Source organism: Indicator indicator, chromosome 4 (genome assembly GCF_027791375.1).
Source record: "Indicator indicator isolate 239-I01 chromosome 4, UM_Iind_1.1, whole genome shotgun sequence".
NCBI classification, from domain to species: Eukaryota; Metazoa; Chordata; class Aves; order Piciformes; family Indicatoridae; genus Indicator; species Indicator indicator.
Window position 1 is genome coordinate 22,170,833 of NC_072013.1, and position 26,611 is coordinate 22,197,443.

At 42.5% G+C, this 26,611-nt stretch overlaps 1 protein-coding gene across 1 annotated transcript in view; it reads right to left on the minus strand.

Moving 5' to 3' along the window:
• CCDC85C (coiled-coil domain containing 85C) overlaps positions 1-26,611 on the minus strand; it is a 109,127-nt gene that overhangs the window by 16,095 nt on the left and 66,421 nt on the right. The window contains exons 2-3 of the mRNA XM_054380686.1: positions 25,867-25,943; positions 9,369-9,473 (exon numbers count right to left, since the gene is read on the minus strand). Coding sequence (XP_054236661.1) covers positions 9,369-9,473; positions 25,867-25,943 — 182 coding nt within the window. The remainder of the gene's footprint in view (positions 1-9,368; positions 9,474-25,866; positions 25,944-26,611) is intronic.

A 26,611-nucleotide genomic window follows, 5' to 3' on the forward strand; every position in this document is an offset into this window, starting at 1 on the left:
TATTGCCCCATTTTGGTGCCACGTTGCTCTCTCCTTTGCTTTCATCCATCATGCAACTCACGATTGTGTAAGCTATAAGCCTTTCACGCAAGCGTACTTGAAAGCCTCTGCGAACATGGAAGCCAGCCGACGGAGTGTGCATCGAGGACCCGCAAAGGATGACCCTGTCGCCAGAAGCGACGTAGACCCAGTCGAAAAGGACTGAGGGAAGCCCCGAAAGAGGGTAAGCTGTAACCCAAGCCTGGCTGTCCAGAAACGCTGCAAGCTAATTAAGCAGCCAAATAAGCAGAAATGCATCTTGCGTGGCCCCCGCAGACCACGGGAGTGAAAGGAGCCGCGCCCCCTGTGGCCGCTCCACAGCCCGTATCAGGGCGAAACACCCGGGGATTCCCGAGCGAAAAGAGAGAGCAAAGATTGGCCTCTCCATTGAAGTCAAGGCAAGGACTGTACCATTATAATTTAAATGGAAGCAGTCGCCTAGAGAAGCGGCAGTCAGCTCACCTCGAGCCGAGCCGAGAGGGGGAAGCATCGCGTCACCTCACCCCCCACCGGAGACCTGCCTACGGGAAAACTGCCCTCGTTTGTAGGGACGAGCACCGAAAAGACCTGGCCCTCCTGAGCCGTCCTCCGGTCAGGGAGCCAGTCCCTCCCCGCAGACCGCGGGAGGACAAAGAAGCGAACTGCCCTTTCCGCAGACCGCGGGAGGAGAAAGCCAACCTTGCCCCCCCCACACACAGAGCCGGGAGGGAGAAAGAAAGCACCGCCCGAACGGGGCCAACCTCGGGCAGAAGCAGATACCCAGCGACGCCGCGTGATCCGGCAATTCGTCTCGCTGCATGTATCTTTCATGTGTATAACATTTAGTAACGTTCTATTCAAAGCGCCCGCGCACAGCTGCGTGATATTTCCAGCTGAACCTGCCTCGTGATAACGTTACAAATAGTTCTTACATAGCTCGCAGCCGCAAGCGCCTTGTCGAGTCTCCATCTAGTGGACAAGCGGTGGAACTGCACCCTTTTCGTTCCCTTAATTAGAAATTGACTGTAAATATTATAATTGGTTTAATTGTAAATACTAAATCAGTTATGGTCTATATTATTACAACCGTGCATCCGAATCAATATATATAAAATAATTAATTGAATATTGATAATAATAAACGATATTTTCATAACTCATATTTCCATAATTCATAATTAATAATCACCATCCTCCATCCCTATTCACCCTCTCCACGACAGTGCCTAAGACCAAATTGCCTAATGAGTTCTTGCTGGCTTGATCTGTTTGTGTGGAATGTGGTCCAGCACAGATGCTGACAAGTGACACTGTTGATACTCCATTCCTGCATGGCTGAAGGAAGAAAATTACTAGGACTCTGCCACAGGGCATGCTATGAACTTCTTATACTGTCAACACCTCCACAGTGGTAAAATAAAGCTTAAAATATGAACATTTCTTAATAATACTGGGTATGCTTTAGAAACCAAGAACCTCTTGTAGAGGTTTTGGGTTGGAAAGTTCAGAAATGAACAAAGAAATTAAGATAAACAATTTTTCCTTGATTCTTCCAGGGATCTGAAAAGACATGAGACATTTGTCCTGACATCTTAATGCTCAATTATATTCTGCTTTTAAAGACATCCTTTCCTACCTCAGCTCTGAGAACACTATTCCTGATCTGCAGAAGAAAATGTCATGCTGATTTTACTTCACCTAAGTCACAGCCCAGGCACTGAGGGTGCTTCAGACCAGGGTGGAGCACTCAAGCAAGCATTAATACTTCTGAACCTCACCTCCTCCTTGCCTTCTATTAATTTTTTCTACCATTCCAAAAAACAAGCAGACGTTTAAGATTCAAACATGATTAAATAAACCACAGACATATGACTGTGGTTTTCTAATGACATACCTCAGAAAATTAAAGCTAAACTGCATCGTATCAGACACCGTGAGGTTTTTATTGCCGAGACAGAACAAGGAAAATTACATTATAGGCAGGCAATGCCAGACGACTCACAATAAAATTCCCAGGCACATCTATTTATCTCACAGTGGTTTTGTCTGCAGGCTGCTTACCCAGCTTTGAATTATACTTGGACCCTTCCTTAGCATCCATCACCATCCAGGCATTTTACATCAGTAAAAGGGCTCACACCACTCTGTAAAGTAGAAACTATTAATGGACAACCAAGAGGCAGTGACATGCCCACAGCCACGTGGAAAGCAGGTAGCAGAGCTGGGCACTAACACGGAAAGGTGCCGTGTCTGACTGCAACCCCCAAACCTGGTGTACTGGCAGAATGGGGGGAGGGAGGGGGGGGGAGGCAGCATATTTTGGTTTTGTGAATGGTGCTTGCAGCCACAAAGTTGACAAAGTGCCCGGAGCAGCTCCAGTCAGAGACAGTGGTGAGGTCAGATGGGGAAAACCAGTGGCAAAACCAAGGACCAAGAGCATAGGGCACTCTGGCATGGGAGAAGCTTCCCCAGAGCCTCACAGGGAAAGCATAGCAGCCCCGAAGCACAGCATGCCCATCAGAAATGTATTACAGGCAGCACCAAGGGCAAGCACTGGGCTCGTGCAGGCAGGCAGTCCATTCAGAAAGAGAAATCCCAAGGAGGTAACATGCACACACACACAAAAAAATCTATTAATACCAGCCTGAAAAATTTCCTGGTCCCCACAAAGGCAAATCTGATCACTTCACCATTTTGCTGCCCGAGCTACATTTCCTGTCCTCTGTTGCCTTGCAGCTGCAGGGGGGTTAGTGGCTGAAACAAAGCGATGGTGCCGCGTGATGACTCTCTCTTTCTTCAAAGTCCCTTTCCTGCCTGCTGCCTCTCCTCATGCCCATGGCAGCTCTGTTATTTCCACCACACATGGTGCTCCTGAACGGATCTGGCTCCTGAAGGCAACCTGGCAGCAGCCCCAGGGCTCTTCACCCACTGCAAGATTTCCTGGAGGCACAAAGAACTGATCGACCAGCACCAGCTCCTCTGCAAACCACATGGTGCAACATGCAGCCTTTTTGCCATCCTGCTGCAAGCAGTGCCAGACTGCTTGTGCCTGGATGTGGAGCACCCCCACCAGATCCAGGGGGCACCCAGGTCCCTTATGCATCCAGTCTGCCCAGCAGATGATCCAAAGTGATGATGACACCTCGTTATTGTTATTCTGTGTCTACTGTGCAGAAAGCCTGCCAGCATCCCGATCAAAACAAAACACTCACTCCCTGCCGGTGCACTTAAATGGCTGCACAGCACTATGTTCCTAAAGTCACAGCAGGCTGCCTCACAGCTGACAGTGCTTGACACCCTGCCACCAGGCACAGGAGAAGGAACACATGGGAGATCCCACAGGCAGACGTCGGCTCTCCAGCACAAAACAGGTCCCAGCTACCGGCAGGAGTTGAGTGCAGCAGCCATCACTACTCTGTATTAGCATTTTCCCTATCAAATCAAGGGACTTTATTGCAGATACTAATCTTCTTTGGCATTACTTAATTTGCTGCCTTTAATCATAGAGAGCAGCTGGTCATGTAAACGTTCAAATCCATGAATTAAGCACTATGTCCACATGGGAGCCAGGCGGAGCCCATATGTATGGCTCAGCCATTACCTCCTGCATCTTCATGGCCTCTGCTGCATTCACAGACATCTACTTAAGTAACAGAAAAGGCTTACATGGCCCTTTTGATTAATTAATTCTGATTATTTCTTTATCTGTGAATTTAACAATAGGACAAGGAGTGACAGTTTCAAACCGAAAGAGGATAGAGTCAGATTAAATATTAGGAAGAAATTATTTACTGTGAGTGTGGTGAGACACTAGAATAGGTTGTTCAGAGAAATTGTGGATGCCCCTTCCCTGGAATTGCTCAAGGCAAGATTGGGCACGGCTTTTAGTGACCTGACCTAGTGGAAGGTGTCCCTGCCCAAAGCAAGAGGGGGTTGGAACTATTTAAACTAGATGATCTTTAAGGTCCCTTTCAACCCAAACTATTCTATGATTCTATAATAAAGAAACAATGTAACTGATAACTGCTTTCTGAACCTGAACATCAAGAACACCAGAGAGAAGAACAGTTCTTCTGCCTGGCAGGCATGACAAGGCATTGGCTGCAGGGGCTGTGCTAGGGCATCAAAGGAAAGGAGGAATTTCAGGGACTGCCTCAGAGTAAACAGTCAGAACATTGTTTGCAACTGGATCTCATCTACAAACAGGAAGGGTGTCTGTTTCCAGCACTGCACTAATGGTGGATTGCAGCTCCAGCCCTGGGAAACTCCAGCACATGCAAAGACAGCGAGCTAGCTTTCTCCAGCAGCAGAATGGGATAGGAGAGCGGTTGCTGTTTGGGTTGGTAACTGTGCCAGCTGGAATGCAAACATGCTATTAAAAAGTCCTACTGACAGCTTCAGGTGCCCCCTCAGACTGTGAGACTATTACCAGCATGACATACTCTGAGCAGTTTCAGCCTGGAACTACCTGATACAAGCATACAAGAAGGAAGTCTGACTGCTGTGGACAGAATGAGCCCACACTGTACTTGTGGACAAAGTGCACTAACTCCAACTGACTCACAGGGGCACTATCAGCAAGAGTATCTCGAGAGGTGCTGGTTCTTTTAATAAAGGAACATCAAGCACATTTGATTTCAGAAGGAAACAGCAGGTATTTTTAAAAATTTTCTGACTTTGAAGCAAATCTGATTTTGGGATGGCCCAGGTGAAAGCCTCTGGGTGAGTGGAGGATGCACAGAGATGCAGGAGGACATCTGTGCACATGTTTTGCTCCTCCAGTCTTCAGGTCTTTCCTGGCTGCACTGGCCTCACTTGCAGAGCTGCTTCCCCCAAGGCCTGGGGCAAAGCAAGGTCCTGCCATGCCCCTCTCTCTCCCTAGATCCATTGCTAGCCCCCCTATAAGCACACTCAACAAGTAAGCATGTAATCCTACAGCAGATCCTCAAAGTAGATGAATTTTTCTCACCTCCTGCAGTTACTTGTTAAGGGTAGATTATGGATGCAGCCTGTCAGTGTCTCTTTTGCCCATCAAACACTCAAACTTTGTCATTGCCAAACTTTGTGCTGGTTGGCTGCCATGGGGTAAAAAGCCACCTGCAGCTCAGAGCTATTGCTGTCACTGCTGATGAAGGGCAGCTGCCTTCAAAAATACATAGTCTTGTGATCAGCTGCTGACAATACACTCTGAAGCTTCACAATAGCACTCCCCGGGCTGCAAATATCGACAAACCTTTCATTTTGCTTTCCCTGCTGCAGCAGCAAAACAACTGCCTTGAATTTCTCCTTTTGTCTCAATAGCATCCTGGTGGTACCAGTACAGCCAGCAGGAAGGAACTGCCTTCTGCTGTGTGCCTTGATCATTGTTTCTTTCTGGCTAAAAATGGACCACAGCCACCACTGCCGCTGGGGGAAAGTGAGAAATAGGCCTAGGGCCATTCTCCAACACACACCAGCAGTGCTCTGCTCAAATGACAGCTGTGGGGATCAGACACAGAGGTGGGAGAATGTGAGGAACTATTGGGACACCGTAGAGGATGGGCTTGGTGGAGCAGCAGAAGAAGCTGAAGGCATTTTGAGAGGCACAATTTCATCCTGAAGCTGCAAAGAGCAGTCCCAGCGATGTCAGAGGCACCAGGAAGCCTAGGGATCCCTGTGCCTGGGGGCTTTGTGCAGCACAGCAAGGGACTGGCAGTGGCAAGGTCACTGTGCTGTGCTGTGCAGGGACACCTCAAAACCATGCTAAGGTCCACAGTGCTCCAAGTGACTCTGCAGGGACATCAACACCTAAAGGGCTCCCCTGGTTCTTCTGGGTGTATTTCCTGGGCACCATGTTGGGAACAGTGGTCTCCAGCCATTTCAAACTTGATTTTACAAGTCAGATTGACTTTAAGAAGCTGCCAGGCTTGGGCCACAGCCATGTCTCCTTGCCTTTGCCAGGCTACAGGAGGGATTTGAGGGAGGGACACCAAGACATTTTCTCACTTTTCTCCAGCCTTAGCATTCATGCCAAAGAGGACGAAGACCACCATATTTCCAGTGAGAAGGAAGGGGTAGGACTGTCACCAGGGCTGGAGTTTAGCTACTACATGCCCTCCTATCACCTCCCTTCACCACCACTCTCGCAGGCTCAGGAGACAATGCATCAGCCCAGGACTCTCTAATCATCCCTTCCCACCCCATCTAATGGCTTCTCTTTACACCTACAGACACAAACATTTGGGTTTGTTTTTATAATAGTGTGGGTACCATCTGGCAAAACTAAATATGCTTCTCACAAGTATCTCTACCAGACAGAGCTATGAAATGCAACTGGTTGTGACAGCATGATGGGAATCATCAAGTAAAGGAACCAAAGAAGCTGGTGCTACAGCCAGGCAGTCAGAGTCATCTCCCCAGGCTTCGAATCCTGCATGTAACAGGTGCCAGAGAAAAATGCCATGAGAGGCAGTGCCAGGAAGCCAGGAACTCAGTGCTCTTCACTACAAAACTACACTTCTCCTGCTTCTTTGTGTTTTCGTATGGACCTCACTGGTTTTGGAGTAGATCTATGGAGGAAAATGGAATTGTCCCTTCTCAGACAATTAGCCTGTAGTCTAAACCAGACTCCTTAGAGATGTCCCTTTGAGTACTCTAACGGAAGTCTCACTCTTTTTCCAGAGATACTTACCATAGTCCCTAGGGACATATATAAAGGCTGGGCAAGAACACTGGGATCATTGTTTTCTCAAAAGAGGGACAGTGTTTTACTCAGCCCTCACAGTGTATCTGCAGGCACTTTTCTGGGGACACCCAGCTCCAGACCCTTGATGAGCACAAGTCCCTTTCCTTCAGCCAAACATACTCACAAGCACTTACACACATCCTCCCACACCTGACTTGGGCATCTTTGGGAGTTCCTGCTCCTCAGGAAAGGGTCATGCAGAAAACTCAGTACAAACTCAGTACAAAACTTAAGGAAGAGGAAGGTGAGATCTATTTTAACCTAAAACTGATTTTTCTAGCATGTTGCTCACACCTGTACAGCTACAAACTCACACCTTTGCCAAAGGGCAGATGCCCATGTGATGTGGTCAGAATCACAGTGGGCAGCACAGAGGACAAGGGACACCCATTGGCAAGTCCTAACAAGAGCTCTGGCATGCCTCCTCACTGACAGCAAAGAACTAGGGTTTTGGACACATTTTTCACATACTTTAGGAGTCAATGGTTATTACAGGCTGATCATTATCTCAGTATCTTGCTTACTCACCTCCCATAAACCCCAGGAAAGCTGCTGGCTGTTGTCTCCTTTCCCTCCTCTCTCTTATCTAAGCATCCCTCTTGGAACCACAGGAAGCGCAATGGCACATCACAGTGTAACTTTGTTCCTGTTATTAGGGAACAGGTCTCCTAGTGATGAGCCATCTGTGCTGCAGCCTTATCTCAGCACAGACCTCCTGGTCCTGACACAAACCACATATCCTGTGGTGTTTACCTATTTGCTTGCTGTCAGTTGCCTCTTTGGTCACCTCCTTGCTCTAGCATTCCTGATGATGCTTGCACATACACTTTTGCATTCACATTCCCTCCACACTAACCTTAACATTGCCACCATGGACCTCTACAGTTACTTCCATCAAAGGCAAGATTCCTGTTATAAATTACATGAATGCTGCTACTAAACTTTAAGTCTAAGCCAGCCAGGCCAGCTCTGACTGCTAGTAACAGGCTGGTTCACATTTAACAGTGTTTTATGCCAATGCAGATAAATGGCTTCTCCAGGCAGCTGGCTTATGAGCTTCCCAAGGTGAAGGTACCTACAACCACAGGAACATGAGCAGCTCTCAGGCACCATCCCATCCATGACTGGTCTGACAGATGAAGGTGAGTGTCACACAGCACCTAGGCCTCTCCATAAATGCCAGGTGCCACCTCTTCCTTGTGGAAGACAGGAACCAGGGACAAGCGGCCAGGAAGGACTCCAGCAGGCAGCACTGTCTGTTGCTGGCTCTCACGCAGCCCTGATGAACTATGAAGGCTGATGCTCAGGCAGAGAAGTATCCTGCCAGATCCCAGTCCAGGCACAGCTTCTTTGCAGAATGGTGTCAGCCATATCCTGTATCCCAGCCTGACCCACAAGATACACGTAAAATTGTGTGTAGCAGCATTCCTTGAGGCAACCAGCCCAGGCAGACTGAGCATCCCACACCTGGAACCAAGCTGGGAATCAACAGCCTAAGCACAAAGGAAGCAAAGAATATCTCCAAAACCATAAAGAAACAGGCTCATATCTCTCTGCCCTCCTTATGAACTCTCCTGACTTTATATAGGAGGCACTAAATAAGAAAAGTGGATATTCAGTCACAGGCTTCCATTTCATTTGGATGGTTTTGTCCCTTTTCTCTTTGCTGGAGGGTCTCCATCCAAACTGCAGTTCAGCAGATATGGAAAGGGGCTCTGCTTTCACAATGGAGTTTTATTTGTGCATACTTTCTTAAAGTATCCTTACTGCCTCTTTTATAGCACTAAGAGGCACGCTATATTTACAGAATGACTTTTACCCAAACAGGTCACCAACGTACAACTGGTCCTGCAGTACCTACAGCTCTGCTGACCAGTGCACTGGACATGGAGCAGGAGATGCAGGATGGCAGGGAGATTCCCTGGCTGTGGTGCCACCAGCTTATGCTCATGTCCACAACATTCACAGCCCACTCACAGTAGGCCTTCCTCTCAGTATCTGCACTTTTCCTGCAACCTGAAAAATTATGTCACCAAGCAAACGGAGTGCCTCAGGCAGTCAGGCAAACATCTAGAAGACAATCATCTGGCAGGGCTCAGCCATGCTCAGCACACCAGTGCAGGAGAAGCCCTGGACCAGCAGATAGGTGGATGGATATCTTTTGCAAGAGGTTTTAATCAAGATTCTTTTGGTGTTTGAGAAGCAGCAATGCAAGCAAATCTTAGGAAACAAAAAAATCACTCATGGTAAAGATAAACCTGCAATGAAAGTCCTAAGAACTTAATCTCTAAAGCAACTCTGACCACACACTGCCAGACACTAGACCATCTTTTGCCTCATCCAGCTTTTTGACAGCAGGCATACAGAGCATTTACAAAGAGGGAGCTGCAGGTATAAGACTCACTTTTGCTTTAAAAGATACACAACAGTGACTGTTAGTTGACCAAAAAAACTATGCTGTGAAGTTGATGATCCAAACTCAGGTAAATACCAGTTATTCCCCAGGGCCTCCCCATACTCCCAACAGCTGCAGGTTTCAGCTGATAGAGTTCCCCTGTAACCTCCATGTGCCCACTTTTGGGGAAACCCACAGCTCTGTCTGTATAGGTAAGAAAACATCTCTTACATTCTGCAGGGCATCTTGATACTGTGGCAGTGATGAGAGCTGTGACTCAGAGTGGTACGGGGACAATCCTTTCCTCAAAGTCCTCAGGTCCCCCGTGCTGGACTGCTGTGAAGATAATGACAGAAAACAGGACATTTTGTATTAATGAGAAGAAGGAAAGCTGTGTCCCTCCTGCTGTATCAGCTGTTCCTATGACCACTTCTGTCCTACAACCTATTTGCATTACTTCTCTGTTACTGCAACAGCAATGACAGTGAATATTGTAATAAAATGCTTGTTCCGTGCCCACAACTGGAGAAAACATCTGCAAGCAGCTGGAGGCAAACCATTCAAGGTCTGCTGCATTAACTGATACAGCAAGATGGCTTTTTTTATTTTGCCTAAGTTACCATGTGTTCATTAAAACTTTGTTAAGATGCAAACGAAAAAATATTTTTAAGATTTCAGATTAGATCAAAATCAGCAAAAGAAATCCACCAGGAGACATTTTCTGGATTTTTTCAACCTCATAGGCTATTCCAATCACCTGCATGTGGAAAGCAATGAGAGTTTGTAAACAGTGCTACCATGATTCACTTTAGCTTGTAAAATAGATGTGATAGGAAAAGTTTCTCATTTGGTTATAAATTTGCATGCACCCATAGGTTTTAAGGAAAGTCAGATAAATAAAGGTAGTTTATATGACCCTAGAAACCAGATAAATGCAATCAATAGTCTGTGCTTAAAGGGAGAAGCAGCACTGGGTGTTGACACTACTGTCCCTGGGACAAAGCTTCTGCCTCATGTTACTAGCTCTCTTTCTCTGATTCTGAAACAGGACAGTCCTAGAATGAGAAGTTTCTCATTTATAAGAGGACACCCATAAAAAGCCAATATACAAGTAGTCCAAATCAAAGGTCTAGAAGATCACATATTTTTACAACAAACATGCTCTTTAATTTTTCATATCTTTAAGAGCATCAAGCAATGCACTGCTCTCTATTTTAAAGCTATACAATCATGACCTTTTTGATTTTTATGCTCTATTAAGACTTTTGACTTGCATTTGCTGCAGAAATGCTGTTTTCTACTTCAAAAGAACCAGAAGAAAAGCCACTGATGCAATAAAATTTAACAGGAAAACTCATAAATCAGCTCAACTGTCGATAAAAACCACTCAGTAACCCCAAAGGCCTAACCACAACCAAGACACTGGGGACTGTGTGCATTCATGGATCTCCACAAATATGGAAAGTTCATTTCCACTGCTTGTTCCCATTTAGCAGCGAATAATTGGTGCATTCAGAATGGTCACATTGTTTTCTGTCAGTGTCAGAAACATTTTCTTGTGGCTACATGGAACGTTTCAGGACATGTTCAGCCTCAGTTTTATTTCAAAAATGTCATTTTCTTAGGTTAAAACATCTAGTGTGACCCAGTGCTTTCACAACCATTCTGGTGCACTCACCCTATCAACTTTCTTTTTATGAGCGGTGAAGAAAAGAGTAGTTCTCAAGAAAGCCATCATAAGAAATGGATTCTAGTCTGGTATCACCCAATCTGCGAGGAACTGTCATGCTTTACATGGAATCAAGTGATATGGAATGACTTCACCATACTGGACGTCTGGGATTCCCCTGGATTTACAAGGTGACATCAGAGAAGATTGTGGCCTGTATTTCTTTCACATCTCACAATAGAGCCAGACACAGAAAGATCTGAAGGAGATAACTTCTTCTGAAGCTAAAGTGACTGCTGCAAAACTGAGTTTCCTTCATCATGCTTTGCAGGTATATATTTTCAGAGGAAGGTTAGTAGGTCACAAAGGAGGATGGTAAGAAGACTCTTATTCACTGGCATTGTCCCAGGTTTGGTACGTGTAGGAGATCTCTTGGTGGTGATCTGGAAAGACTTGACTGAGTGCAACCTCTTTTTCCCTGCTCTATGTACATGAGGAGACAGCAATCTCCTGGAGAGGTCTTGACACTATGCTACCCACTCCTTTAGTTTGTCAGCTCAGGAGCTCATGCACCCTGCCCTCATATCTGTGACATTTGCACAGGCAAGGCAAAAGCAGATTAAAAGAGCAGAGCAAAAATGAGAGGTTGTAACTTTGCACTGGAGATCCCAGAAGGCTCTATCTCTTTGAAGGCTCTGCTCAAGAATGACGTGCACTGACTCACTGGTGATCACATACCCTGGCCTGATCAAACTTTTGCAAACTGCACTGAGACTTGCAAGATAGTATGCCCTTATGGGGCATCAGGCACGTAGAAATGGGCATGTTCTCTTGTCCCCAAACCTGAATGAGTTGGTCTACATTAGATGTAGTGTGTGCCTCACCACACCACGGCTTGTCCTCACAGAAAGTCATAATGCTTAGCCCACCAAAGCAAGTAGGGCAACCAGACCTAAGCCTGGTCAACACACAGTATCATACTGCTGTGATTTAAAACACTTCTGTTTAAACTGATTTAATTTAACCATCTTGTGCTCCTGCCTGGACTGCAAATCTGCATTAATTTCAATTTGGCTTAAACTGGTTGAAATTGTGTTGGTAAACACATAGATACAGTCAAAACTCTTCTCTAACAAGTGTTTATAATGGATTAGTTCTATTGCTTTTTTTAAGCAAATCCCATTTAAGACAGTGCACTTGTGTGTGACAAAACTATTGTTAGGTTGTTTCAGTGACTGCTGATTATGAATCTGACCTAATGCATTCAATTTGATGGAAAGATTCCCACTGAGTTCAATGAACACCAAAACAAGCTCTTAATTAAAGAAAATAAAGGAAAAGGGGTGGAGGAGAAAGGGGTCAAAGGAAAAAAGTAAAAGAAAATAAAAGAAAAAGACGTCTGAAAAATAAAAATGCTGAACATATGCAAAAGAGAATAAGAGAATGAGGTGTTTGGGGCATGGGGTTGGTTTGGCAAGGCAAGAAGAATGCTTATTTCTTTTTATTTATAATGCATCCATGTTGAAGATGGCCAAAGAAACACTTTTTTGCTACCGTTGTCAACTGTAAAGCCAGTACATTTCACAAGCACTCCACTCAATGCAAATTTTCCTTCAATATTTCCTAGAATTTGTTTCAAAAATGTATCTTTATTTATTTTTTCCAACAGCCTACCAATCACAGTTCTGCACTATTTATTTTTCTTGAACTAAAAATGTGTATTTCTTGATCTGATCAATGTGTATAAATATCTGAGGGGTGGGTGTCAAGTGAAGGGGGCCAGGCTCTTTTCAGTGGTTCACATTGATAAGACAAGGAACAATGGATTCAAACTAGAACACTGAAGATTTCACCTCAACATGAGGAGAAACTTCTTTACAGTGAAGGTGACAGAGCCCTGGAACAGGCTGCCCAGGGGAGTTGTGGAGTCTCCTTCTCTGGAGACTTTCAAAACCCACCTGGATGTGTTCCTGTGCAGACTACCCTAAGTCATCCTACTCTGGCAGGGGGGTTGGACCTGATGATCTCTTGAGGTTCCTTTCCAACCTCTGATATACTGTGATACTGTGATTTCTTCACCATAGGAAAAAAAACCTGCTTTTTCTTCCTTTTTCAAAATTAAAATGGTGCAGTGACATGTATTCAGCAGACCTCCCTAAACATTTATGCATTCCTTGGGTTTTGCTAGAACAGTGCTAGAGCTATCCAGGAAAAACAAAAGGGAATCTCTCATTAAAAAGCACTATGACTAATGATGCATTGGAATGAGTTGCCAGTATTCTGCTCAAACCTAAATTAAAACTCCTGGTATTTGCATTGTCGATTCACTCTCAAAATGAAATCTCTTATTACCTTACCCAATTTTCATTACTGAGATGTAAGTGGATCCCAAATTGCTTTTCTAGTCCAAGTGGCATTTTAAAAGTACAGTTCCTGATCATCATCATCATTGTGGGAGATTATCTCAACTAATGGGCAACACATCTATAATAAATTACCCTTCAGGGAAAATCATTCCACAATTCTGGATTTTCAAGGAATTTATCAGCAAAATCACAGTAATTTCAACTAGAATTCCACAGGAGAGTGCTGTTTTGATTCAGTTTTTATGGGGAATGTTTTCTAATCTGAGGAGCAGAGAGAGAGGCAGGGCACAGAAGAGGAGACCAAGAGAGAGCTGAGAAGATTCATAGTCAGTTTTTACTTAAATTGGTCAAATTTACAACTTGCATGGCCTCAGCAAATGCCAACAATTGGCCACTGACTACCCTGGAGTACCTCTTTTTCTTTTACTGTGAATTTTTTTGAAACACCATTTTCATCCAAATGTTGAAAAAAAAAAAAAGAGAAAAATAAAGCACTTCCTGACTTTCACAGTGGTATCAAAGTGTGAGACGTTCCCTAGGCCTAATTCAGCATCACTCTACATAGTATTGCCTCCCTTTATCAGCCAATGAGAATGGGGATAAGCCTGCAGCCCCAACACCTTCACCTTCAGCTCAAACCTGTGTCACACACAACTAATGCTGACAGCCCCACAGTGGTCCCTCAGACACAATATTTTTTTATTATCTGGAAATACTGACATGACATTTATTGCTACATTTTTCAACTAGGCAGAACTTGAAGTGACCCCAGAAGACACTGTTCTTGGACCAAAGCCCAAGATCTTTGTCAGCCCTTATGTTATGAAAGAAATGAACCTAGATATGGTTCTCCTGGTAGGGAAGGGAGTTTGGTCTACGTATATCAGTGAGAAAGGACTGAACTAATAAATAACATTTTTAGTAAGAATGGACTCTAAATCCAACTTTCTCTCTTTCTAGAAAACAGAACCAATTGTATTACTAACGTGTAGACTGTAGTATTTCTCATAAAAAACAAAATAATTTAAAGTATTTTAGATAGAAATTAAAGTCTTGGTGCTTACAAAAGCCTAAAGTTGCATTTTGTTAAAAAATCAGCAAGCACTTGTTCCTATCAGAGCTTGCTATCCTGCTAGCTCAGAGAAGAAATGGTGGCCTCTGACTTTTTGACCTGATGTGCTGAGTGATTCAATTTGAAAATAACACAAGTAACACAAGAAGATGGATGGTGTTTGTGGTATTTTAAGGTCAAAGTACTAAAAAGAAACATTTATTTTCCTTTCCATTTCTGTCTTGTAAAGTCAGATCAGTGCTGTAGCCATGTTGAACCAACTAAGAAGATAAAGTGTTGAAAACTTCTAGACAAGTTAGATAAATTATCTTTTCTGCTACCCTTCAGTGTTACTTTTGCTGGAAGGGAGAAAAAAAGAAGACATGGATTGAATTCTGAAATACTTTGATGTAAAAAAATGGACCATTCTTAATAGAAATTAAATACAGAAAGACATAAATTTACTTGACACATATTTTATGAAAGAGATTAGTAAAAAAACCCCAAATGATTTCAATTAGAATTATGTGCTGAAGTGACCGAGGAAAATTATAAAGCGACATTGGCAGCTTCCAGTAATTCATCTGAATCAGCATTCAAAACATGGTTGTTACATAAGTAGCCTTTAATTGAATACACTGTTTTCTCCTTTCACATAAGTTGTAACAGCTGAAGGCTAAACAAAGGTTAAAAAAAAAATTAGCCATAAATGGTAAGTTTGACCCTGTGCCCTGTGGAAATAGTAAAGCCTTTACAAAGGCTGTGGGATCACCCTGGAGCAATTTTGGTGTCTACACATGGGCATCCCATGCCTCAGCATATCCAAAGGCACCACGGAGGCTTGGCAGAAGTGATGAAGAGCTGCTAGAGACCTACATCCTTCTGCTGCACTGCCAAGCAATACAGGCACAGGCCTGTTGGCAACTGAGGACTACTCTGAGCACCTGAGATGCCGCTTCTGTTCACCTCTTTGTAACTCATTCTGTAACCTTTTGCACTGTGAAAGCTTCCTCTCCTGGATCACATGCCATTTAAAAAACAAACAAACCCCAAACAAACAAAACTAAACAAGCACCAATTTGAACGCCAAGATTCCTACAACCTCCCTTTTTGTTTGCCTCTGGGGAATCCCTTTACATAGGAATGGAAAAATGTGTCCAGAATGAAGAAGAGAATCATACATGAGCCACCAACAGAAGACTTCCCAGGGGACTGTCATTTTGGAGGCTTTATAAAAATCAGCTTCATTTTCTTACAGTGCAGACCCACTGACAATAAGCTCAAGAGAGAGCAGATTACACATACACTATTTGAATGTATTAATATCGTATTTGCTATTTCAACATAACTTTAGAAGTAACTGTGTATCTCAACATGAAACACAACTAGATGGAAAGGAATACTGTGAAGAACTCAATACTAGCAATAGTAGATACCCTAATTGACACCAGAAGATCTTCTTTGGACAATTAAATATGCCACACCATCACCCAGCTCTCTGAGACACATGCAATTTCCATTTTTCAGTAACTATTCCACCCTTTAACAAAGCTGTTATTTAGCTTTATTATCCTTTAGCTGTTATTTAAATATCAGAGTGAACCTGTTCCTTAGCAATAGGGCAAGGGCATCCCATCCTGTTCACATATGCCCATCAGGATTTGGGCTTACAATGTGGATAATTCTCAAATGGAAAAAGTAAGAAAGCCTTACTTCATATTCTAGTTTTACTCATGCATCGTGGATGTTAGACAGAAATTTCTGCTGCGAACTTGTCTTTTGATTATATATATTTGTGAAGATGAAGGTTTTATTTCAGTCCACTGGGTCAGGACGTCTTCATCTTTATGGACTCTTGTACTGCCCATTATCTGAATTATTTGCCTGTCACTGTGACATAAATTCTTAAACCTACCAGCAACAGTTTTCTAAGCCATAATTTTTCCAGGAATTGAAACTGCCTCAATTTTGACACTCAACAACCCATTGTTTGCAACTGGGTAATTAAATGGAAGGTTTAGTTCACAATCTTTTCCTGTTATTTCCTGTAGTAATTTGACTAGAAGTGCCAACTTCTTTCCAGGAAGGTCAATGGCTTTGACTTGAAGTTGGTCAAAACTCAGATATTACTAACCAATGTCTTTTGCACAAGTACAGGAGGGAAATAAAAAATAATTATAGGTATATAGAATACATCCATATGATTAAAAAATGGAAATTGCCAATATTAGCATGTGAAAGAACAAGCAATGAGAGCCCCAAACAACCAGCAGCAACATTAAAAGGCAGCCCCCAAATCCAAGAAGCTGTTGTGGATGCATTGACTCTCTCTACCTTACTGAAATTTCGTGGCAAGCTGTTGCAGTGAGCCAGCTAGAAGGGAACAGAAGAACATTATACATCTGGAAACTTTACAGAAAAAAAAAAGTTATTTCATCATCTTGGAAAAATTCTATACTTACCACAGATGATCTAAATAAACTGGTCTTATATGCAGCACTTGACAAGATAATATTATTGGAACTTCAACCCCCTTCCCCATATTAATGAAGTGTTGCAGAACCCATTATTATCTGCACAAATGTGAACATATTACTACAGTGCCTTAAGGCATGGTGACCCCACAAACAGTTGATAAAGACTGATTACCTTACTCTTCTTCACAACTGCAGATATTTTGCCATACCCACAGAGTTCAATGGCACTATTAAAACACACCACTCTGTAAGAACAACCTGGACCAAGATATCCTTAGTAAGTCCAGTAGATATGCAATATTTTGCCAAGAAAAGCAAAAACGTATCTCAAATAACGTGAAGGAGATGCTATAAAGTGCCTGCCTTCCACAGCTCTCGTATAGGCACCAGGGCAATGACCGCAGCACCAGATGTGAGTAGCCTTTTCAGGTGGCCTTGTGCCCCAGCAAACATCCCCTAACACACAATCTTGCAAAAAATTTCCTCCTTATCTCATTAATCCATGATTTAAGGTCTCATGTGCCAGGAAGCTGAGGGATGGGCAATGTCGCTGTGTGAAGCTAGCAAATAATTGAATTAAGGTTCAGTAATTGCAGTTATCGCTGCAAGACATATTTAGGCAAAAATAAGCTCAGCAAGTACATATCTGACTTTAAGTATATGTGAAGAGTCCCATTAGTGTTTATCAGACAAGCTGGAAATTACACACATGAGAGTACAATAAAAAAAAAAAATCAACGTATTTGATTTGAAAGAACTCTGCAAATAGGAAAAAAAAATTCAGGGATGAGGTTAAAGCTATTTAATATCTTTCGTGTCATGTAATAATATGAGCTTTCTGTAACAGGAGAGATTAAATTCCTTTACACTGGTTCATATCCCTCTTGTACATGAAGTACAGCCAGGGATCATTCCTTAGACTGGTGACAAAGGCTTTAGAGGATGATGGCCTGCCAAGGCACCTGCTTTCCCCATTTTCTCTGGTATTCAGCCAGCAAGTCACAAACCTCAGCCAGTTTCATCAGTAAAGCCATTTTTGGTTGTTCATGTGGAACTGGAAATGGTACAACCCTGAGAATGAGATACACAGCCCTTGTACAGCAGCAGCACAGACCTCAGCCATTCTCAAACACTGCACAGGAATGAGCATCCCCACTTCTGCCTACGCTCTGACTTTCCCCTCATGAGCTGCATTCATACAAGCTGGAGGGGTAACGCATCAGATTTCATCTGGTTGCAACAATGATAACTGGAATTCTCCATTGTCAAGAGAGCTAACCCTTTGGGAAAGGTTAATAAATAGTAGGAGACAGGCAGTAAGGGACTTAGATTTTGCCATGTAAAACCACTCTCAGAAAAATATTTTTACTAGTATCTTAGCAGCACAAAAAAAAAAAAAGCAGCACAAGTTGCATACCTCTTCAGCCTGTAGCAACTGAGGTAGAGAACTTCAGTACGTTGTTAATACTCAAAAGTGTCTGTATTTTCTTCCTCTTGATTTAGATCAGCAGAGAAAGATCAACCCTGTAACTCATGGGAGACTCAGATAATCAGCTCAAACCAAATTGCAGTGTATAATTATAATCATACAAGCGGCAGGCTTTGCTGAAGAGAGAATACAGGCTGGCGCAGATGAGATTCAAGCATCACAGCCTATAACCCAAACAGAAATGCAGCTCAATAGTTAACAAAGCCAAATGGGGCTGTAACTACTGACATTTGGTGCAGCCTGCATCTGGTCTGTGGCTTATATGCAATGAGTTTGAGAGTTGCAGATTAATGGAGCCCATCCATGGCTCATTAGCACCAAAATCAGTCTTCATTAGGGACACCAATGGAGAGGTTAAGGAATGCTGACCCAGTTCTCCCAGGGAGAAAGATGTAGATGTAGTATTAAGCACATGAATAAACTCACTGGACCATCCCCTGGAATCATCTTTTACTTTCTTCTGTCAACTGCACTCCAGGCAACAAGGGCATAGGGAACCACCACATCTACTCCCAAAACCTCATCCACAGCAATGCTACCAGGGCTGCCCTCAAAGCACTCTCTATATCCTTTAAAATGAGGGATCTGCAAATGAGGAAGGGAAAGACTTGAATCCTCTTCTCATAAATTAGGAAAGGTCCTGTGCAGGCTTTAACTAATGCTGGAACCGATCTGGAGGAAGGCCTCTGCTGGTTTTCTCTCTTTTGAACAGCATTCAGGGCAGGGTGGACACTCAAGTCTCTCTTCAGGAGGACCATTCAGAGGTTCAAAGCTCTCTGCTGAACTAGGACTCAAATAGAGAGAATCATCTGCAGTCAGTCTATCAGAGATACTTAATACATTCTCTAAAAGTCTCCTATAAAGATTTAGATTTACATTTTTGGCTTCACGAAAAGCAAAATAAAACTAAAAATTTTATCACAAACCTAAAGTTTTGGATAAAAACACCCACACACCCCCCCCAAAAAAAGGCAGTTAGTTACTAACATCCTTTCTATACTTCCCCAAGTTGTTTTCAGATATCAAACACTCAATTTTTCTTGAGATAGTCTTGAATTTGGCATTGAACTTGCTGCAAAAATCTGTTTTTAAGCATCTCCAGTTATTTAGTTCCCTCTCAAAACATTTTTCAGTCTTCTCAGACAGACCAACCACTGAAGCTCTGTGTACTTTGAACCTTTCTACATGTCACAAAGACAAAAAATGCTGCTTCTTCATAGCCTGATCTAACTGCACTTACCAGCTTTTTCTCTGACCCTGTCCTCATAAACAGAGAAAAGTGGGATTTAGTGAAATTATTACAAAGCTGGTTAAGCATAGGATATGACTAATCCCTCCTTTCACAGCTGGAGGTAAAACTGAGCCTCATTAAACCCAATGTTCTTCCTTACTTGTAACAGAACCAAATGGGGCATGACAGAGCTTTGTCTGTGTGTGACTCTCTCACATCCTTACACAGAAATTCCACTCCAGTCCTTTGAAAATTGGAAGTGACTTAATTTGGAAGAAATTATAAAATTATCTCAAATTCCTAAGATTCATTACACACTGTGGGTTTTTCTTTTTCATGGTTACTCAACTTCTGGATTCAGAACTCTTCTATTTCCTAGGTTTTCAGGGAACTCTGTTTATATCTGTCAGGTGACATTTTCTTAAGATTCCTTGATTCCACAAGTAACAACACCTTAGAACAGACAGTACACCATCCAGCTTTCATTACAAGTTGCAAAAGCTCATTTCCATCATTGATTCTGTGGTTCAAATGTGCCCCTACCCATAAGTGGAAGGTGAATACCAAAAGAATATTTATTTTGGTAAGTAGCAGCCCAAGACTCTGATGTCCAAAATCAACAGAATGAATTCTTGAAAGTATTTTGGTTGCAAGGCTGAGACATCTTGGAACTGCTCTTATAGAACTGTACACCTCTTATTTGGGGAAAATAAAAATAATTTTATTCAGTAAATGCATATTGTTCACTTAAAACTCAAGCCCAGCTTGATAGCAAACTAGTCAGAGCAGACTTGTAAATTTAAATCCTAAAAGAAGGAGGCAAAATGAAATGCACTTGAGTATAGATTGGCTTTGCTACATTTAGGGGATAGTGCTAACATTTTTTGCATTTATGCAGGTAAGCAATGCAATACAAAGTAGAGACCTAAATCAAAGTCTGGAGAGCGGTCTCATGAGAGACAGTTTCACGAACATCTTATTCTGTGTGAGCAGTACTCCAAAATGCATGTAGTCCTGTACATGGTCTCACAATTGACTTGAAAGGAGGTCCCAAATATGCATCTCTTTTTGATTAGCTAAAATTAATATGAAGTTAAACATTTAAACAGCAAATAAAAAAGATAGTATAGTAACCTTGGGCATGTCCCCTTCAGTATTCTGAATTTAAATAGAGACCAAATGCACTGGAAAGCTTTCATGTCTGAGTTCCTCTCTATTATCAAAAAAAAAAAAAAAAATCAATTTCCCTGGTGAGACCTTAAATTAAAGCAATTACAGTTATCCTACTCACACACAAATAGTAGGTAGACTTTAGGGAAATAAGACAGGTTTGTAATTTTTTTCCACTCGTGATGAGCATGTGTAACGCTCCTGGAGCAAGTCATGGCCTCACAACAAAACTCCAGAGCCATGATTCAAGGAAATGCCCAAACACTAAGACCCTATAGCAACTCTGAGAGCCAAGAGGCAACTCCACAAGCAGGAACTGTTAATGGCAGACTTGGCATGAAAGTGACTGATAATAAAACAACAGAGGAAATTGCACTTTGACTCTCCCGGAGCCAGCCAGCACATTGTGGGCAATTTCTTTTTCTCCTGCACCCTGTGTATTTCAGGAGAGATCAAGCTCTCTGCTGAATGGCATTTACATCTTTGTTCTTTGCAGTATTAACGATTCTCAGGCTCTTTTGAATCCTGGGGTCCATTTTTCTTCCCCTTCATTTTCAGAACAATATGCTAGAAACTGCCTGCTGAGTGCATGTTTGTGCCAAGTTCACATTTGCTTACACAGAATTCAAGCAGCCTGTAGATGTCCTTACCGTGGAAGCTCCTATCTCAAAAAACTCAGCTCTGTTTTAACAGCAGTGTTTACAGGCATTATTTAATACCATTTTTCTGTCTCTGCAACTGTAGTCTTCTACTTCAGGTTAAGCATGTAGTTTCTTAAAAATAAGACTAAGCACAATTTTCAAGACCTTCCAGGGATGTGCTAAAGATCTTCTAAGGATACTCTAAATCCCAACCAGATAGCAAGCAGACACTACAATGCTGTGAAGTGCTGATCATACTGAAGTCTATTTGGCAATTTTAATTAAATACTCCCATGTTTCACATAAACCTCAATGGTTGTCCACTTCCTAGAGAAGAAATTTTTTGTATTTCTGCTCTGCACAGGGGGAATTAAACTTTTCCCTTAAAGATGCAGCAGGAACTCATCGTCAAATGCCTACTTACTCAGAGTCCCACCTGCCCACTACATCTGCTCTGCTGAAAGCTGGGCTTTTTGAAACAAAGATGTGCAATGCACCCTGGGCTTCTTTGAGAAGGAAAATACTTCTGCCATTCCTGTTCTGAAGGGAAAAAAACAGACACAGCTCAACAGAGACTATAAACCAAAAGAAGTCCCAGCAGTCAGCCCATGATGCACGGGACTTGGTTATAAGGAGAGAGAACAGGGTGATGAGTCCACAAAGCCTACAAGCTTCCACTTCAGTTTAAAGTGCCCAATTCTTTCCACTCTACAAAATGAGATTAAAAAAAGCAAAATAGCACGAAAGAATGGCCAGAAGTTTGTCACTATTATTATCTCTAAAATGTATGCCTTAGTTATAAAACTAGCCAAGAGCATGAACCTTGGAGCTACTGAAGCTCGTAAACATAATTTTCTCTAATCTTGAGGAGAAAGGGTGTAATTACAAATTAATTTTAAAGAGAAGTGTGAAGTGGCTAGAAGAGCCTGGTTTCTGACACTTTCAGCTCAGAGGAACAGAAAATAAAAAGGATGTCCTATCTCAGGAGTTAGTAATATGAAAGCTATCACCACCTAGTCAATCAGATAGTATGAAAGAAAGGTTAACACCAGCTCTCCTGGGCAATCCCCACAAAGACACAGAGGAAAAACAGGACTTCTCCCACATGATGTTGAATAGATTAATTGCACGCACACAGCAGAACTCAGCACACTTCTTCACTAAAGAATTTAAGACTACAAAAGCAGTGTCTGTGAAGCATTCCAAAGCCAACACCCAACATTCCTCAGAGCTTATGTTTATCTTCTTTACACCTTGACTAAAGCTTCCAGAAATCAGCTACATTTGAAAGATTGATACTGTAAACCCCAGGATGCTGAGGTTCCCACCTGCTCTGCAGGGTCTTTGCCACTGTGGTTACACCACAGACGTTTTCTAGCACCAGCAACCAGGCAGCAAGGAGCCTTTTCTGGCAGTGGCATTCACTAGACCATCTCCCAACCAGGACAACCAAAGCGGTGTGCTGTGAGAATTCCTGCCAGGGATTTTGCCAGCACAGCAATGCTATCCAAGAGACTTTCTAGTTAACATGTCCATGCCAGCAAACATTACCACGTAAACCCAAGTCAAAGAAAGGTATAAAACTGGAGTAATTTCTCCTCAGAGAAGGGAGAATAGGAAGAGTGATGACTACTGATGAGACAGCAATGTCAGAAGCTCATTTCTGAACTGGAAATACACGTCTCCTTCCCCAGAAAACAAAAGAAGTCAAAACCAAAACAAACCGTATACAGCTATCATAAGTAACATCCATTCCTCCATTTACTTTCCTCCCACCGCAAACTGTGGCTTATGAGACAGTACTTTTTGATCTTGCAAGGGAAGGAAAAGCTCTCTCCACTAATCTGTTCAAATGAGTTGCTAGAAAAAGAGAAGTGTGAATCCCATCATGCCTGCACTGCAGGTAACACAGAGTGCAGAACAGCCACCTTACAAAGTGTTTATGGAGAAAGGAGATGTCAGGAAACAGGAGAAAAAACACAGGCTGGGGACCCCTGCCCCAGCTTAATTCCATGCCTGAATGGGGTACAAAGCTTAATGCTCCAGATGCCAAAGAAGATAAAGCAACAAATCTAGCTCAGGACATGCCACCTAGCAAAGGGGCATTGTGTCTCTGTCCATTGTAATATAACCCCCTCCTGTAAAGCTTGCCATATCATTTGTAGCAGCGTCCTTCTCAGGTTTCTCTGTCTGAAGCACTATTTCGGCTCTATGTTTAGCACTTGGAAAGAAGCCAGAAGACTTCCATAACCATCAGTGATTTGTTAATCCCTTAATGCACAGGCACTGTTTGTTACTTAGGACCTCAGGTTTCATCGCTCTTCAGCATGCTGGTGATAGAACTTCCTGACACCAGACTGCAAATATTATTGTAATGTCAATACTCTGAGGGACAGAGCCAAACCAAGTTAAAATGTGACTTTGGTGTTGACAAGCCAGTTTGGCATTGCGGAGTTCAAACAGTCAGGATCACCTGGCAACTTTAAAAACATTTGTCTGGATCCTTTTTGACTAGTCTTATCCCAAGATCCACATGGTAACAGCTAAACACTTTCAAATCAGATGAAGCAAGTAAGAATACAGTAAGTGGATTATACTTTTCTCAGAAAGGGCTGGAAGCAACATGCACACATGTATGTGAGTTTGTGCCCATACAGATTTTCTTCATCTCTGACTGAAAGAGAAAAAATATCCAAATTTAGGTTTGTAGCATGACAGATTTGGAGCTCAGTACTCCCAGGAGTTCACCCAGAAATTATAGCTTTAACACTTCTCCTGTTGGCCTAAGGACACCTGACTCTGCTTATAAAAAGAGGTATTTCTTCAGTGTTATCTAAACTAGGCAGAATTCTGGTCTTTTTGGGTATCACACAGGGCTGCATAGAATGGCACTGCTGTCTGCTTCTGTCTGGGAGGTGGCTGGTCTTCCTCAGAGCACAGAGCTATTTTAAGATCATTTTCCTCTCTCTGGGAGTCAAATGTTTGTAGTGACACAGCCTGAAAGGTGAGGACACCTGAGCACAGAGAGGAAAAGGCACAGCCTTCCCAGCCTGGACAGCAAGAAGGTAAAGAGATGATGTGTGGGGCTGCTTTTATGGGGGCTTCATCCTCCTGAAGTAATAAGCCCAGGCAGTTTTTCAGCCCCTATTAATTTACCATCCATTAATTACCAAGCAGTCTTTTTTGACCTCATAAGGCAAATTCAACAGAGTAATGCGTGTAACAAAGGCTGGCCAAGGGCACATGAGCCCATCCTTGAATGCATGCACATCCCAACTGCCTAGGCACAGTGCATCTGCTTATCAACAGCTCCAATTAAACAGTCTCAAGGTTTCAACCATCACCAGCTCACTCATGGGTTGGGAGAAAGACAGGGAGTTAAAATTAAATTAGCAATTGATTAATACATGAAGCAACTCCATATCTGCAGAGTTGAACACCCTTTTGGGGTTTTAACCCTTTGGCGCCCTGTGAGTTTTGTTTCACAGTTAGCAACGCCAACAAGTACACTGGAAATCTGGAGTAATCTTAAAAATGCTCACAGTCAAAATGTATATTTCAGTAAAAATATGTTTTGACAAAATTCTTTTACTGAAGCTTCAGCATGCTTAGAGTCTTTTTTTTTTTTTTTAAGAAAAAAGAGGAATTTTTTTTAAGAAAAAAAAGGAGGAATGTTTTAAAAACATGATCCAGGAGAAGTCCGTTTTCAGACTTGGTGAAATGCAAAGAACGGTACAACATAAACTGGCAAAAAAGTATTTTTGGGGAAAAAAAATTATTAGGAGGGGGTTTTATATTCAGTCCTTTAACTGGAAAGACACTGAAACACAATTATGTGAAACTCAGTGCACGAAGAAGCAAAATATAGAAAAAACCCTTTAACATGTCAGTGAGGTAGAATGTATAACAGTGAAAGGAGGCAAAGAACAAGAGAAAAAGGGTAACTCTTCCAATGATTTAAATAGACACTTTCACTGAATTCAGCAAAGCTGCCCCTATTTACACCAAGTGATGTGTTTAGAAGGATCCAGGGAACATATCAGACAGAACCACTCTTTTCTTCCCACTGCTTAACATTGCTGTATACAGATAGGTATGCACCAGAAACGATCAAAAGCCCAGTGGTATGTGGAGCAGACTTTGAAGGGCAGATGCAAGCAAAAAGTGTCACTTTAGAGAGGTCTGTTCAGTTTAAGATTTCAAATAAAAGCTGGGGACCAGCACCACACAAAACTATTCCCAAGGTTGTCCTTTGACTACAGCCTCCTCTTTCAACAAGATAAAAGTCAATGTAAATGGGCAAGCAAGACAAAATCCTACAGCAAGGGCAGAGGCACCACCAGGCCTTCACAGCATCCTCAAGAGCATCAGTGGATCAAGGTGTTCTGCTGGGAGGCATTAATGTATCTCCAAAACACATGTGAACGCTAACAGGACTTTTTTTTTCTTTTTTTTTTTAAACAACAGGAGACCCAGTTCTGTCAGTAGGGGTTGATATGAAAAGACCATTATGCTCTTCTCCTGCTAGGACATCCACCAAAAGCCCTTGTGCATTCAAGTGGGCAGCCAGACACAACTATATTGAAACAGGAGAACAAAGTCACAATTATATCTGTTAGGCAATAAAACACCTACCTGGGAAAGAAGTTTGTTGTCATCCTCCAGCAGCTTCACTTTTGTTTCAAGTTGCCTGATATAGTTGGAAGATGAATCTTTAGGAAAAGAGGAAAAAATACATTTAAGCTTCTTGTGTGACAGGCAAGAACTGTCAGACAGTGATATGTTTTCCCTCTCTGAGGAAGGCAAGTTTAGGAAAAAACTAATGAACAAAACCCCAAGCATTTAGGGTGAGGAAGGGATTCTGCCAAAAGCTTTTTTCACTAAAAAGTTGAGATTCAGGAGCAGCAATATCTTCTGTGAATCCGTACCAGTGCCATCATGTTGGGGGATGTGGAGCACAGAAGGAAAGGGAAGTTGAAACACTGATTTTTGTACTTTTATAAAAGTAATTTCCTACCTTTGAAAGCCATTCTCATTGATCTAAAATGCAGCAAAATACTCAACAACAGAACAAGATGTTTCCTTTTAGGTTTGAATAAACAACCTCTTCACACACGTCTTTTTCTTACAAAAACAACTGAAAAACTTACAAAACTAAGCTGCTGGTACAGCTCTAAGAGAAGATCACTGTCACAACTTCCAGCTGTAAAAGGGGAAGAACTGGATTCAGCAAGTCCACAAAGCTGCTACATGCACATATCCTGATGTACATACCAAGTGCCTGCCCAGGACATCTGTTTTTGGTAATAGAAGCACGTAACACTAAACAGAAAAAAAATACCAGGGTGATAAAATATAAAATACTGTAATATAAAATGGT